The sequence below is a fragment of the Dromaius novaehollandiae genome, chromosome 2 (assembly GCF_036370855.1).
Source record: "Dromaius novaehollandiae isolate bDroNov1 chromosome 2, bDroNov1.hap1, whole genome shotgun sequence".
NCBI lineage: Eukaryota > Metazoa > Chordata > Aves > Casuariiformes > Dromaiidae > Dromaius > Dromaius novaehollandiae.
Window position 1 is genome coordinate 164,157,109 of NC_088099.1, and position 16,748 is coordinate 164,173,856.

The window sequence follows — 16,748 nt, forward strand, 5'->3', positions numbered from 1 at the left end:
TGATTCCCTTTGTTCTTACATGGAAACCAGAAAATTTAGCCTTTTGTTTTCCCCTTAAAAATTCTCTGTATCTAATAAAACTAAACCATTCCCTTTCACTCCCCATTTAACCCACTAGGGCAAGTGGAAGTAAATACCCTTGAGAGTGATAGTTATCCCACTCAGGATGAAGTAGGCTTTTAATAATCCTTTGGGATCTAATTAGAAGTGGTATGAAAACACTTGTGGACCCAGGATGGGCACAGAGTGCCACGGGGCATAATACCTGGCAAGATGGGCAAATGATTTCTTGAGAAGGTGATAAAGACAGACTCAAGGTAAAAAGTACTGAAAGCACTTGTTTTTAAAAACGTATGTAATAGAATTTCAAAGGAAAAACAGAGATAGGGAGTCCAGCAGCTGCAGTAGTAAGTTGGTTGAGTGCAGCTAGCCCACCAGAAGGGTCTACGCTTCCTTATTCTACCCCAGTCTTACTACTTTGGATTATCAAGGAAAAAGACAGCTCCTTCGACCTCTATAGCTTGAATTCAAAATCCACTATGGCTTTTGCTTGTATTGGGATTAAACTGTCCATACGCTTCGTTATTCAGGCTGCAAAAAGCAGTCACACCTTGACATGGTTGGGCAATGCCTGCTTGTGTTAGTCATTGTGTAAGAAGCATATAGGAGTTCAGAGCATTAAGTGAATACTTTTTCTTGCAGATGGAGCACAATAAAAGAGCATCACAACACAAGCTACAAGGCCTGCTTTTTTTCAGGCAAGTTATTGTCACCAGACAGTAACGCAACTTCCCAGCCCACAGATCTGATCATTGGCACTGCAGCATGTTACAGCATCACGCAAGGACTCATCTGCCCATCCTTCAAGTTCAGACCTACAATTCAGATCAGTGTTTCATGATTTTGAACAAGAGAACTCACAGCAACTATAACACACTCTGTGAAAACCCACAAAACCAGGTTGCTTATATACAGTCATCAAGAACTCTGAGATAGCAGTTTACCAGTGGTGGAAGTGGAAAGAGATATGTGATTGCTGTCCCAGTTAAAGTGTTGGGATACCAGCCATTACTTAACTCTATCACAGTCCTCTTTCACCTGGATCTGGAAATTCAAAGTGTACTTATTTGGTGTGAATGTCATGCACAGTGGACCCCCATTAAAAGCCATTCAAAATATCACACCAAGGTTTTGCAGTTTGTAGCCAGAACACTAGTGTACACCAGTTGTCAGTAGAGTCTGGATCCTGAAAAGCAAACAAGCCCAAGTACCCCCTTTGCTTCCCAAAGGATTATTCTCAGCAGCATCCAGAGCACTCTTTTTATACTATAATACCAGAAAATAAGGAAAAAGACCAGTTCCTATACAAAATACACCAAATTCTGTGTATAAATAAGACATCATCCTCCACACCTATGCCAGAATGCCCTGGAAATAGATCGAAGTTTTTTCAGTCCAAAATGTTATAAAGCAAATGAACTATACCAGAACAAAAAAGTGAATCCATGCTTTGCTCCCTAGTTTGACCACTGGAAGCTGACCTATATTTAACGCTGACTTTGGCCAAGGAACTCAAAATGAGTTAATCACTTCTCCAGACAGTAAAATGACTTTTTACAGAGCGGAATTATCAAAGACACTAAAACAAAGGATTATCAGCATAGAATTATAAACAGGAAACCATGAAGGAAAACAATCACAGATTTGTCCTATCTGTGTGCTAAATGAACCTATCACAACTCCCATTTCATAAAAGAAGTGGGAGCTCTACTTACTTTCACAAAGACGTCTTCTCAGCTTCCCCCGAATTTTATCAATGGCATTGTAATCAGAGACATGAAACACATGAGCGGACTTGGGTTCCGAAGCAATTTCATCCAGTTCCTCTTTTAAGGCTTCGCCAACACCCACAGCAAAGATCCTAATCCCAGCCTGACGGGCTGCAGTGGCTGCATCTAAGACATAATCCTGGCTTCTTCCATCCGTCAGAAGGATAGCCACTTTTTTAACAGTTTGGTCACTAAGTCTCCCACCTGCTTCTTTGGAAAAACTGTAAGTGTTGATGTACCTGAGAGCATCTCCAGTGTTTGTGTTACCCCCATAATACTTAATTTTTCGTGCAGCGTCTTTGATTTCCTCACGAGTTTTGTACCTTCCCAGGTCAAACTCTGTGGTTGGCCGATCACTGTACCGCACCACACCTACATGAGTTTTATCTGGGCCAATCTCAAAAGTTTCCACCAAATTAGACACCCATTGTCGAACCTTCTCAAAATCTTCTTTTCCAACGCTGGAGGAGGCATCCAAGATGAAAACAAGGTCATAGTGAACGTTCTTGCAACCTGCAGGAGTGGCAAAATATGTCACTAAGGGAAGCTGAAAGACAAGTATCAGACAAACCAAATATGCTACAGGCATTTCTGTTTAGTGAATGATTTTGAGGAGGTAGCAAACTCTCCCTATCCTACAGGGAAAGTGCAAGTTCTCAGCCTTTCTTCTTTGTGACTCACCTCATGTATTTCAGGGCATCTACAGTAGATCAGCACACACTTCAGCTTGAAATGCAAACCCCCTCTCTTTCTGCACTACTAACTGCTTCTTTGCTCAATCTTTCACCTATACTGTCTGCATGCATATGAAGCTATTTTTCTCTTTAAAAAATCTCAGTGTAGTTCCTTTTCTGTCCCCTTTGCTCATGTAATGCTTTGAAATGACCTTGACAGATCAAGAGACCTGCCCTGACCTTGCCTATGCCAATCCTGACCTTAACTAGTGAAGCTTTCATGTTTCCCCTTGCATTAATATTATGATTTATTTATGCTTAGCTAGAAGCAGTTCTTTTGCTCAGCAGGATATCTTGGTGAAGCAAGTTTGTAACAAGATTATTTTGATTTTGAGGCTGTCTGCCATTGACTATTGACTAAAGGATGACTCACTGAATACTGGGATAGCTTCCTTGACAACAAAGGACAGTTCCTTTGTAAGGAAAAAGTTCACTTATCCCCACAACCACCCTTTTGGCTCTAGCCATGATATTTGTAATCTGAGGCCTGCGTAATCCAAAAGGCAAATGTATTTTAATTGCAGCCTTCTTGTCCTACGAAGCCAGACTGGTCATATGTTTGTCAGCTGCTTGCCAAGGAAGTAGATCTCCCAGGAGATGCTTTGTAGCTCTCTCTGAATATATGCAAGGCAATACACTGTATAATCATAAAAAGTCCCAGAGGTGACAAACATAGATCATCACAATACACCAGTTGGACAAAATGTACATATATATAGGTTTTATTTATTTGACTCTTATATGCCTAGATCCTAACAAATTATGCAGTTTTAGGGCTGAAAGCTGCTCTACAAACTCAATTTATTTATGGTCACAACTATCATTTCTCCAGTAGTTCTGGTCTCATGTCCTCTCACAAAGTAAAACTGCTTGTATTGAATCAATGGTAAAAAGCTAGTTTGATCAATCATGTGAAGAACAAGCACATATAACAGGATGCAGGACAAAGAGTTGGTCCATATCAGTGCATGTATCATTTCATTTCTATCAGAGTTACAGGGCTTTTCTATGCCACACTGACCTGGAAGTGTTATTTCTATCCCCAAAAATGTTGGCAGTTGCCTTTAAAACCTTCTACTTTGCCTAGGGTCTGAGGTAGCCCACATCTAGCCCACATCCACCGAGAGAGGTTTGATCCCTGTTTCACTGCAGGGCCCTGGTTCCCCAACTGTTCCCACTCTGACCATGTTAGTAACCTCCTTTGGCCTCTGATGTGGACTGAATAGCCTACTTCCCTTGGACAGAAAATCTGGAAATATTTGCAAGAATGCCGGACACCAGGGCATGCTTGCTGTAGGCAGTTTAGCTCTCCATACATTAACACGTGTTTTGCAGTGCTAGGACCAGATCTGTAGAGCAAAACAGCTGGTGCTGAGAACCGGACATCCCCACGATGCGTGGTTTGAGTGTTTTCATGCCAGATTAGTTCCAGTCAGGTCCTAGAGACTAAATGTCCGTTAGTCACTGAAGCTCATTATATGCACTTCTGAAGTGCATCCTGCAGTTCAGTTCCATCAGAAATTGATTTAGTTCTGCTCCATGATGTGAAACAAAACACAGTAAGTGGAGACACTTAGAAGATTCACTTTGGAAGTTTAATCCTTGTTAGGGATCTGAGAGCATCCCACTTACTGAGGGGCTTGGCTGCCTGGGCTCAGCCGTTTTGGGCAGCGCTCCTCCAGAAAGCTCTGCTGGTAGAAGTTGCCTCTCCTTCCCCGGGAAGCTGCTTTTAAGGTGAGGCTCTTGCCCTTGGTCCTTGCCTCAGCCACAGATTGACTTGGCATCTTCACCTGGACCTGCCTCATCTAGATGGACTTGCATGGGCTGCTGTTGACCCAGCTACTTCCAGACCTGGTCCTGACCTTGACTTGCTGACTCTCATTCCTGGCTTGATGCCATGCTGGCTTTGTCACGATGAGCTTGTCTGGCAATCTGGAGTCTTGGTTGAACTTACCTACCACGATGGGGCTGGTCCTGCTCTCCTTGCTTGGAGGTGATGGCTAGTGAGTCTCCTGCCCTCCTGGCCCTGGGTTTAGACTGTCCTTGCTGCACTCCTGACCAAACTAAAATCCTAATGTAAATGCTCACAATGTGGATGTTAGCTGAGGACTAGGATTTCTTCCCTGGCACAGACTAAAGAGTATGAAAGTATTATACATAGTTCATCCAGTCTAGCACTTACTGGAAAGCCTGCTCAGTGAAAAGAAATATGAAGTGTGCTACCCAAAGACAGGGGGAATGACACTGTTGCCATATGTCCTTACTGAGTTTGAGCATCTGAGCCCACAGGAAGGTTATGAAGTCTTCTCCCACTCTAAAATTTGACCCTACAGTTCATAAATTAGCTCTACTGATTATCCTGGGAACTGTATACCTACCCTAAAAATGACAAAAATGACAATAGCCCCCTGCACTGGAAGGGAGAGCGCAGGTGGCTCAGTTACATGAAGAGGACTTGCCTTCAGATAAGAGTAGAAGCCTCTCTTAAGACATGAATTGTAATGCTGTAGGGCAGCGCTCACAGCTGTACAATGGCAGTGAGAGTGGTTGACGAGACAAGGTGTGCTGCAGGCGACAGTGAGAAATTAGCATCTCTTGCTGTGTTAACTTCTGTGGCAGAGGACATCCCAGCAACCTGACCCAGATGCTGCTCTTCCCTCAGTGTCTAAGGGAACAACCTATCCACGTGGAATCATGTTCTTTCATGGCATTTTGTGAGTGGTGGGACTGCCTTTCTCTAACCACTGAGCAAGAAAGGCCTAGCTGGATCCACCAGTAGCATGGGTAGCCATCTGAAAGTTGCTATGAGAAGACACACACAGTAACTCTCTCAAAGGCAACAAGGGTGTGACGAGGATGGAATATATATGGTTTTATATCATGGGATGTCAGTTACATTACATCCATGTGCATCAGATAGACTTGACAAGTGTATTTCTGCTTGCTCTTTGTAAAACTTAAAGGATATAGCATATAACAGCAAAGACTAAGCAACTAACCTCCACTTTCCTACAGGAAAAAAATCACTGTGTATTAATCTATTTTATCTGAAAGAATATAAATTAAGTGAAGTTAACTAAAGAATGTAAAGGTCTAAGTATATAACCCACAAGGTTCGGATCTTCCTGTTGCTTATTTTAACGATTCTCAGCAGGTGAGATGATTGCAATTTAAAAACAAACAGAACAGACGGAATGAATCCTGTCTGTGTTCAAGGGCAATGAGCCTTAAAAAAAGGGGAGGGGGGCTGAGGTTTAAAAAGTGATGTCTGTTCAGACAGTACTGCAGGGAAGAAAAAAATGATCTTTCAGGATCATTTTCTTAGAGTCAGTGATTCCTTGCTTACAGACCTGATGACAGTGAGATGAAATGCTGAAGAAAAGCTTTTAGTAAATACTAATCTGCATTTTTAGCACAATAATGTCCACTGCTGGACAAAATTGATTATTTTCCAGGAATAGTATAATAATATTATTTACTGGCAGAAGCAGTTCATGTTAAGGGAATATGGAATATAATTCATAGAGAGAGAACTCCAGTTTTGCAATTACAGAAATGCTCTCTGGAAACATAATTCCAGGAGTTGTATTCATCCACTGAGACATTGAGTCATCCATTTTGCTATACTGTCATTAAAAATGGTTCATAAACAAGCCATAAGTCCAGAATTATTTAAAGTAATCACAGAATGAACACATATATGGTATCACCATATCCTTCCTGGTGTGACTGATCCACAAGCGGAAAAAAAGATGAAATTTCACTTTGTTTGGTTACTAACCTCTTATTCCTGTTATACTTTTTCCAAAATGTTGCACATAGATCACATAACATAACTGTAAAGCAGCTATTCCTTAGACTGAGAGCCAGGCTAAAAACTCCTTTTATTTAGTATAAATTAGACAAGGCTACAGAATAGCATCTTTCCTAGAAAGAGAGCCAGAATGCCTCCATATCAAAGTACTGTTGGGCTTCTATACCAGTAAACTAGGTAGGTCTGCAGTCATTTTCTAGCCCTAAGGTATGGCCAGGTTCACATCCACCTGACTCAACCCCTCCCATTCCTTCAGAAAACAGAGTGGCCTTGTCAAGACACAGGAACTTGTCTAAGACTAACCAAGCCTGTGAGAACAATCCCTCAACTGCACTGTCCACTAATGCAGTCAGTGCCATTTGGGAGAGAGTGCTAATTGGCGCAGGCCAAAAAACATGCCAGGGAGCATGCTAGCAGCTAGAGAGTATGAACCATTAGATCTCGGCCCTGTTTAGCACACTAGAAAAGTTCCAGCCAGAACAAAAATCTACCAGGTCTAATCTGAAACCCACTGAAAACAATGGAAGAAGTTATCTTGACAACTATGCAGGGCAGATGAGACATATGTGGAGTAAACTGCATGCTGCTCCCCTTAGTCTGGGTGGCTGAGCTAACATTACTAATCCTGCAGCAGTACCAGAGAGTCTAGTTAAATCATAACTTTGACCCTTGAGCTATCTCTATCCCTAAGGTCTATTTTATTTTTTCAGTGGTAAATGTCTTGCTTGGGTTTTTTATTGTTTTCCTCCTAGCAGCAATAACACCTCAGCCAAGTAAAAGCCCCAGCAGCTACATGAGGGGGGAAGTGGAACAGCAGTGCATACCTGCTCTTTGTGCCTGGCTTTTCTCTCCACTGACCACAAATGCAAGAAGAACCAGGAGATGGGGTAGACGGCACCTTCCCGTAACGGACATATCTCCTTCCTCACATCAGCTTGTCTTTTCACCGTATTAAGAAGTGCGCTATAAATCCACTCGTTAGCCTAGCAAGAAAGAAGAGGAAAACAAAGAGCAAGTGTTAACCCACAGAAACACAAACAGAAGCAATGATGCAAGTCAGGGGAACAACGTTTTGGGGACTTGTCTCTTCTGCCTGTCATTTTAGTTGACTAGACACAAACCACTCAGACAAAGAGGCAAGGAGTTCACCTACTTTTTGAAAGCTATAGTCTTTCACAGGCTCTATTCAATGTGCAGCAGCCTGAACTGAAAAAGGATAAAGATCACCAGATTATTATACTTTAATTGAGCCCACTGCCAACTACACAATCAATGCACTGGAGTGGAAACCACTCCTGACCTGGCCCTCCCACACATTCATCACTATGAGATACACGACGGAGCCAAGATAAAATTGACTGCGAATCACACGGAACCAGTTGCCTACTCACCCATTGCTACTTTGAGCTCCTGAGCCTCAGAAATATGTAAGAGTTTTCATACATGTAGTTGTTGCTATCAGTCCTTGTCTATACGAGTAAACTCTGCAGCTTCAAAACATGTCTTTCAATTATTTAGTTTAAAGAAGTGCAAAAGCCTGGGTGGATGATCTTCAATTTAAGGTCATTGGTTCAAAAATACCTTGACTGAAGCCATTGAAGTCAGCTGGCACTGTAACAGGTCAGGCAGAGCCTCTGGGTTGTTAGAAGTTTAGCTGCATTTTCTAACACTAGACTAGCTCTTTCTTTTTTATTATTTTATTATTTATTTGTTGCTGCTGTGTTATTGATTGATATTATAAGGATCACGAATAATTTCAAGTCTATGTATTAAGCTCTACACACACAGTGGAAAATAGTTTCTACCCTGTAGTTCTTACTACCTGAGGAACCACTTTGAAAAACTTCCTCTGAGCTTCTGAAACCATCTTTTCTTCTTTAGTGCACAGGTTACGTTTTGCATTTTGTTAGTGTATTTCTGCTTCCTCTATCTTTTAACACACATATTGGCTTCTTACTGTTGACTGCTGGGCAAAAAAAGGTGTGAAGGGGACACTGCATGCTGTAGATCACGGCTCTAGGACTGATTATGCATTCTAGGATATTTCTTTTCAAAGTAATAGGGTTCCCGGAGAACCACAGACAGACAAGAATTGTGGAGTCCGCATTTATTTAAAAGTGGTCTTGAACAGTCAAATGTTGGGCCTGTCTTTACAATATATCTCAAAAATGAATTGAATATCATTTTGGATTATGAAATAAAAAGATAAAAACCCTTATGTAGTCATTGAGAGGTAGTTGTAATCCTTATTGCCACGTAACCGCAGGACAAAATACAGGCTCCTGAATTTCCGAAATCCATGTCACATGCAGACAGGGAGAAAACAATACACCTAATACATCCTGTACTCTTTAAATTAAAAAAATGGAAGTATTTGCCAGAGATGGAAAATAAATGCAAAAAAGGACCCAAAAAAGAAGCATGCTTACTCAATCATCCCTAAACCCAAAGAGTACAACCAGGTGTTGTAGTTTAAACCTCAGCCAGACGGTGTCCCTGCGACACAGTGAGGTGCTCAGATTTGAGCTAGCTAGAAGAAAAGTAAAAAGAGAATGAAAATATGACCATACCCTACAGCAGTTAAATTTACTTCTAAATAAACCCATTGCTGAAATACCAATCAGCCAGCCTCCTGCAGAGGGAGCAGGGCATGCATTACTCAAAATAGCTATGAGAGCCTTTGGTCCAAGGTTTTTCTGTGTATTTCTTAATAAAAGTTGGCTTCTGGCACTGGCAAGGCGGAAGCAGGTTAACGGCCGAGAAAGAGGTGAGAAACCAGATCCCTCATTTAGCTTTTCGCTTTCCAGCGCTGAAAGCTCAGAACATTGTTTCTGTGTGCCTGGACTTGCACAACATCAAAGTTTTATAAATACAGTATTAAAAACAACCTTTGCCAGCTGCTAGGCCACATTTGGGCCAGGATAAAAAGAGCAGCCCACCCGCTGGTGTCACTCAGCAGAAGGGCGTCAGGACAGACGGACATGGGCTCCGAACGTAGTGCACGCTCTGCTCCTCTGAGCTTGGCTCACGCCACTGACTTCGAACATGCAGGACCTCTGCCCAGCAGAAGGGCTACGTACATGAGCAGGCTTGACACCTGAATTTCTAAGGAGCCTTTTCTTTACACGCTGGGCTAAAATACTTCCAGAGCTCATTGCTGCATTGGGAATGTAGAAAGCTATCTCAGAAGAGACTTTTAGGCCAAAAGCTAAAAATAGTGGAAAAACAAATCACAGCATCTGCTTAAAATCTATGAACTCAACCTGTGGAAGCTATAATATACACTTCTGGTTCAATATTAGTCTTGTATTCAGGCCAAAACACATCATATTATCCGTTTTTACAGAGTGGAGAACCAATCCTCTTAACTCGCAACTACTTTATGTATGGATGTTTCGGTGACATGTGCCCCATCCACATCAACATGACTCATATCATGGCAATGACATCTTCAGGGGTAGTAGAAGGGTTGGAGGTAAGGCATTTCCAGTGAGGGGTCTTCCACACTGGAGTTTCTTTACCACTTCAGTTCACCACCGTGAGACGGAGCTGAGTTTGAGATTACAGCTGCTCATCGGCAATTTTCTCCAATTCCAGAAGAAAGGGTTGAAAAGAAATCAAGAGTGGGAAAGTTTAGGTTTCAGAGGGACCGAAGAACAACAAATTCTGTTTAGTGGACCCCATTTCCAAGTGGCCCTTTTGTTTTGGGGGTTTTTATGCTTAGTCCGGCCTATCACGTGGGAGCATTTTTTCCTCAAAGCAGCATAATTCAATGTATCTCTTTTTTCCGTTTATCGCTGTGGGATTCCCTTGTAACACATGTGGAAGTACTAAGCAGGTTTCCAAAAAGAATTGACAAATCCTGCCACATCCAAGTTTGTTACAAATGATGTCCTGCTTTTAACAATTTAATGGGAAATCAAGAACTGAATGATTCTGACTACATGCAAATATCACGTGGGAAAGGCATCCGGGCCGAAAAGCACGCTATTAGACGTTAACGTGAGCTCTCTACGCTTAAAATACAGGCATAGTACTAAGCTATTCATACCCCTTCACAGCTGAACAAACAATACGCAGAAGATAGACACCAGCTCTATACAATCTCCAGTGCTGGTATTGCATTTTCTGGGTGGTTGGTACAGAGTTTTAGGTCAGTGCACATCCATGCCCAGGTCTCTCCACTTTTAAACAATAAGTAAACACACTTTGGGAAGTGTGTGTCCACAAAAAGCTGCATTAAAAAAAAAAAAAAAAAAAAGCTGGAGGATAACTGGATCTTCTTGTCTCAAAAGTATTTTCTGCTTTTGCTCACTGTTGGGCTTCTCTTGCACTCCCGCATTTTAAGGGATGCTGCTTTGTCTTGAGCTTTATCCCTTATGGTTGCTGGGAACAGAGCTATGACTCTGCAGCCCAAAAAATGTTGTGCAGGTCCAGAACTGACCTGCCTAGCTGGAGTCCCTTTTGCTTGTACTGGTTGCTTTTTATCGTGGCTTTATTTCTCACAGAACCGACATCAAAGAATATCCCGACATCAGCTTACGTGGAAAATACAGTCCCTGTTCATTGTGAATGAGAAAGCAATGTTTTTTATCCTGCTGTCTCTGTCTCTGTCCTGCCTCAGCGTGATCTGGAACAACCACAGGGACACAGGTCTAACCCCGGCTCTTACACGATACTATCACATTCCTGTAACTCAGGAGCCAAGGAGGGGAAATGCGTGAAAGAAGAGAAATAAATCTGCGTGTTTAAAAATGGAATCCTGGAAAAATTAAAGGAAAAGAAAGGCCAAATACAAAGAATGTGTCAGAGCGGAAAATTTCACTGCATCTCTAGCATGAGAGATTTAAACACAAATGCTGGATATTCCCTACCTCAGGCCCTCCAGATGCTGCTCTTCTGTCCTGTTTCTAGCGAAGTCACACACACCGAAAACCATGTGAGTTAGAGATGGAAAAAACCAACCAATTACTCTGATCTATTGCATCCTTCAGAGGAACGATTCAGTCACAAAATTGTATTAATAATAAAAAAAGAAACCTCTGGAGTCAATAGTAAGATAAGCATTTCAGCAGTGTGATCTAATAAAACTGCTTATACCTCATGCCAGCCAAAGTTCAAAGACCCTGCAGGGACAGTGCAAAGATCAATGACTCAAGGCTGAATGTAAAAAGCATGTCTAGTTATGGACTTCAGTGTCCTCGTTAACATATCCAAACTTTTGCTGGAGGGTACATTTTACTAAATCATACCACTGAACTGTTCATCTTACTGTTAAATTCAAGGGGGGAGAAGGGTTGGTATTATTTTACTTAATTTCACCCATTCACCTGCTGCCATGAAACATCACCATACACCATATAAATGTTCTAACTGTGCCGGCATTCATAATTTGATTTTAAATGTCTCCAGTATGCTCCTCTGAAGTAGAGGTTAGCCCGGGGTGAAAAAATGATGTCCAATTATACAGCTTTTTGCAAAAGAAAATATAGAACACTAATACATTTGACATCTTAGTACAGTCAGCTTGTTGATCGTGTCTCTTCCAACTACTGAACTGAGCAATTTAATTATCTGAATTATTGCTGATAGGAGCAGGAAGCAGAACTTGTAAAAGAGAGATGGAATTTTCTTTTCTTTTTTTTTCCCTCTTGATCAGCCCATACCGCCATATCTTTGTTTGATGCTTTTTAAAGAAATAATCTGATGGCAACTCTGGAAGATATGCATCTTCCTAGGCCTGATGCAAAGCCAGCTGTAGTTCATGCAAAGAAGGGCCATTGATTTCAGTGGGCATTATATCAAAGCCCATGTGAATAACAGAGCAGAAAATCCTGTGCAAATATCACAGTAGCTCCTGAGGTATTTTGTTCAGCAAGAGCTGATCCAAAATCTGCTGAAAGCAAGGAGGAGCTTGTTGGATGGGGACGTTCATGCAGCCTCTAGCGAACAGCTCCCCAAAGTCTGCTCTAAGTAATGGTGAGGCTGTGGGGTCCGAGACATTTCTTCTCTTCTTTTCCAGTATTATGTCTCAAGAATCACCTCTATCTGGATCCCTAGAAGCACAGATCAGTCCCACAAAGCTGGTTAGCATGAACGCTAGCCAAAGTGGTCTGTAGTTCTGGAGTAGAAAAAACGGTGCAGTGGGAAAGATGAGCAGAGGACACAAAGCCACCAGCTGTTTGCCTCAGCAGAAGTGCGTTACTACCATGAAGTACTTGGTACTGGAACTATCAGGGCCCAGGACAGATTAATATTTCTGGATTTAGAAAGATTTCTGTGTGATAATAAAGTACATATTGAACAATTAGGTGGGAAAAAATAGTAAGTCGTTGTTTGCTAAGTGACTGAAGTCCGTTCAGGATACTGAACGACATAGGAACTGCATGGAAAAAAGAGAAAAAAAAACACACACACACAAATTAGTGTAACCAAGAGTCTCAGAAGGTCATAAAGCATATGCTGGGGGACTGGATTAAGCCTGTGCTGGCACTTCCTAACTTCTGCATGCTCCGCTTTGTAACTTTAAAAATGTTCTTTTAACCTCCTTTGCATTGCATGTGCACACACAAGAAAAACTGATAGAAAGAGTCAGAATTATAACTCAGCAGTTCCTGACTCCTTAACCTATGCTTAGATCATGCATCCCTCAAATTGATCCTTTTGTAAATGCATCTACCACAGACGCTTTAAAACGAGCTATTACTGGTCGCCTGCCAAATTGCTGCAATTCTAAAATACCCTAAGTACCAGTTGAGGACTTTGTAATGTATTTTTGCCTGCTGCAGCCACACAGTGTCTGCAGGCTTAAACCTTGATGCAATACTCCCAAGTTTAACTTTTCAGAGATTTGTGCTGAGAAAGTAACTCCAGATTTAAATTGTGTTCTTGCATGTCAAGCTTAGAAAGCTCTTGCTGCTGACTGGCTAAAAAAACCAAAACAGTCTGTGATAAAACATCTCTATGATAGGATCTGCCAGATCCTACAGGCTGTGTTTAGGGCACTACCAAATCCACACTGCCATCCTCAAATTTATCCTGTTACCTTTCATCCAAATAAATTGCACTCGCATGGTGGGACGAGCTGCGTGCTGTGTCTATCTCCCAGGTCTTTGATGGGACAAGACCTAGGTACATGCTGTTCTCCAGTGCTCCAGCTGCCACAGGAGCACACAGAGGACAGAAGCCACGATGTGCCCTCCAAACCTTTAGACCTGGCCAAATGGGTAAATCAAGACTTATGGGCATGCCACACAGGGCAGCGGTCTCAGTCTCCCAGCATAACCCACCAGGAGCTAGAAACAAGCTGCATCCCTTACTAGCTCTGAAAAAACATGTTCTCAAGTGATGTGGTAGAGAAAGTCACAACCGGCAGTTCTAATTGCTTAACTACTCAGAAATGCTTTGGCATCATTAATCAGCTTGTCAGAAGAATCCATACTGCACCATATGAACACACGTGTTTATTGACTAGGCAAGTCTTAACCCTGTCTCGCTTCAGCTAATAAGGAGTTTCCATTTCAAAAGAAATTCTACCTACCAAACACAAGCTCTATAAAAAACACTGTCCTATTAGCAGACAAGTTACAAATTGATATCCCAATTGAAATAATTATCATGACAAAGACTGTCAGGAAATGTCTCACAGTGTACATGGGGTCCAAGAGATTAGGATAGCTCACAGGGGAAGCTTTGTCCATCATGGGCTTCGTACTTGGAAATATAATGCCTGGAAAATGGGGTTTGCCCAAGAACCAGGTCCCAGTATCTGCAGCGCTCATACTGCCAGCTAGCTTCTTTCCTCAGGTTTATTTGCTGACAAGACCAGGAAGAACATCATGAATTTAAAAAATGAAGCATCAGGTCAATGCTTTAAGATGCACACTTCTGTAGGGTAGTCTCCAGATCTAGCAACTAGCTTCTCAGTGCTGCCTTATTGCTAGAATAAACCTACTTTTATTTTTCCCTTAATTCTCGCTAGTGCTAAGACTGATTTCAGGGGGCCCAGAAGCCATCCCCTGGGGAACGTAATTCAAGAGTACTAGATTATTTGGTCTTACACAGCACACACAGAGTGCGAGTACCCTGGATTAGGCAGGGTTTGCCACCAGCAAGATGGACTCACCAGGTTGCATACTGGCAACATGGAATGACCGCTCTGTGGGACAAGTCTCCTCTGGGAAGTACTAGCCTGGACCTCCTTAGTAAGGACCAGGAAACTGGGAAGAGGACTTGAGACTTGGAGATCAGCCACTAATCTTATTTTGGAACTATCCTCTCCTTTCCCCCAAACATCCCAAAATATATTGTTTGAGTCATATAGACTGCAAGTCATCTACACACTGTGCTAGTACATATTATACCTCTGCAGTACCTGGTCTACTGGGACCAACGTGTATTTGAATCTCGTATATATTAACACAAGAAAATGATTAGATACGTAATAAGTTATCAAAGAGGATGGACTTGCTGGGGGGGAACCCATTCTCCAAACTACATGACTCAACAGCAGCTGCACAACTCACCCATCCTTATTATGCACCATCCCATTCTAGCTACGATAGAAAGCTTCGTCCACGTCCCCTTGCTTCTTTCTTTTAAACTTAGGAACGTAACTCCGAAATGTCTCTCCTGAGGTCACTGAAACAGGGTATGTAGTATACATACATCCTAGAACTGAAAAGTCCACCACCAGCATGTAATACAAAGCACACTGACCATTTAGGAAAATAGATTTCACCTATCCCTATTCATGGCTTCCTCGTGGGAAGAGGAGCCCAGCTCAGACATTTAGTAAATCATCCACTGCTGGCTGCAGGATATCCAGTTTAATTAGGAATGATGTAAGTAAGAAAAGGATCAAAATGACCTCCACAGCTCAAGCAAACAAACTGTAGAAACATTTTGCTGTGGAGTAGAAAATCCTGAGACGTGCCCCCAGTACTACAAGCTCAGACTGTCCTTAGTGCTGTGTGTGGAGCATGTAGATGTATTACAGGTCACAGAACACCCGTCCTTTGCCCTAAGCCCCATAACCTGTATGGGTAAAGTCACACAAATCGCATTTCCTCTGAAGCACAGACATAGCTGTTCCAGCCTGCATTAACTATTAGGAAGAAACCTTTAACACCAAGCACCTCGAGGCTATTCAATTTGACGATGCTTTACTCACACAGAGACCATTTCCTGCTTTTTATACCTTCATGGAAGTTCTTCCAGCTCCTGGAATGAAACCTAATCTTTTCCTTTTTAGTGCAGTAGAGGATTATGTCAGTAAAAAGGCCCATATGTCATGGCTTTATATAGTCAGCTAAGAGAGCTGGAGTCAGGAATTGGAATGGGGTAACAGCCTAAATCCATTTAGAAAATAGGCAACATATTTTCTAACAAAAAGGAGTCTGGAGAGAGTATTTCCCAAAAGTCCTACTAGGGACAATGCAAGGAAGAACTTCTTAGGATTCCCTATGCCTTTCATAACAGCATGAATAAGGATTACCAGAATCTCTAAAAGCTCCAGAAATGAGCTCATAACAATTCTCTCTCGCTGTAAAGCTTGTTAACAGGGCTACACTAATTTGAAATGTACCATGCACTCACCCACTGCTTCCCCACTCTTCTACTGAACTGTCCATATGACAGAAAATTTCCCAAATACAGGAAAATACATGTCTCCTACTCCCACCGTGTGGATTAATCTCTCCTCCACATTTCCAACAGGTTGATGGCCCTCTAATTTCATGTTCTGGAATAAGGTCATTCTCTATCTCCATACTGCAGCAGGGCCTCAGTGTAGAAAGCAATTCTAGGTTAACAGCCATAGCAGCCAGGCATTTAGGGAACTGATCTGGAATACAAAGTGAGACTGGAGCCCATTTAGGATCTACTGTTTATTTCTCATAATTGCATGACCCAGGAACAGAACTCTAAGGTAAGAGGAAAGCAGTTTAGGTGTTTGCAGAGTTAGGAGGTTGTATGAAGGACTTGAGAATGAAAATCTTGGAAATAGGTGCCGAAATGTCACCCAACCCCTTTTTCGCTCTAATCTCAAATGCTTCTGTCCCTCAAGGAAGGAGCTGAGGCCAGGAGGAGAGGGGAGGATTCATTTTCTTTGACCACACAGGTCTGCACTATGGGTATCTTCACCATCACCGTAGAATACTTTCAAGTCAAAGGAGAAATAAGAAGCACAACCTTGACCCAGGCACCAACTTTGGGTCAAGGCAAATTGAGCACCACATCCTTGGCATCTCACTCAGCTATCTCTGCCCAGTACTGTGGCCACCATTAAAACAGAACCGGCAGGTAGGGGAAACGCACAGGAATCAAGCAGAAGCAGAGTCTGTCCAGTGTCACAAAGATCCTACGTCTGAG

The 16,748-nt window shown here is 42.2% G+C and overlaps 1 protein-coding gene across 1 annotated transcript in view; it reads right to left on the reverse strand.

Moving 5' to 3' along the window:
• The window catches only part of COL22A1 (collagen type XXII alpha 1 chain), a 236,601-nt gene that overhangs the window by 201,675 nt on the left and 18,178 nt on the right, over positions 1-16,748 (reverse strand). Inside the window, exons 2-3 of the mRNA XM_026113713.2 lie at positions 7,202-7,360; positions 1,776-2,342 (exon numbers count right to left, since the gene is read on the reverse strand). Of these exons, the coding sequence (XP_025969498.2) occupies positions 1,776-2,342; positions 7,202-7,292 (658 nt within the window). The 5' untranslated portion in view covers positions 7,293-7,360. The remainder of the gene's footprint in view (positions 1-1,775; positions 2,343-7,201; positions 7,361-16,748) is intronic.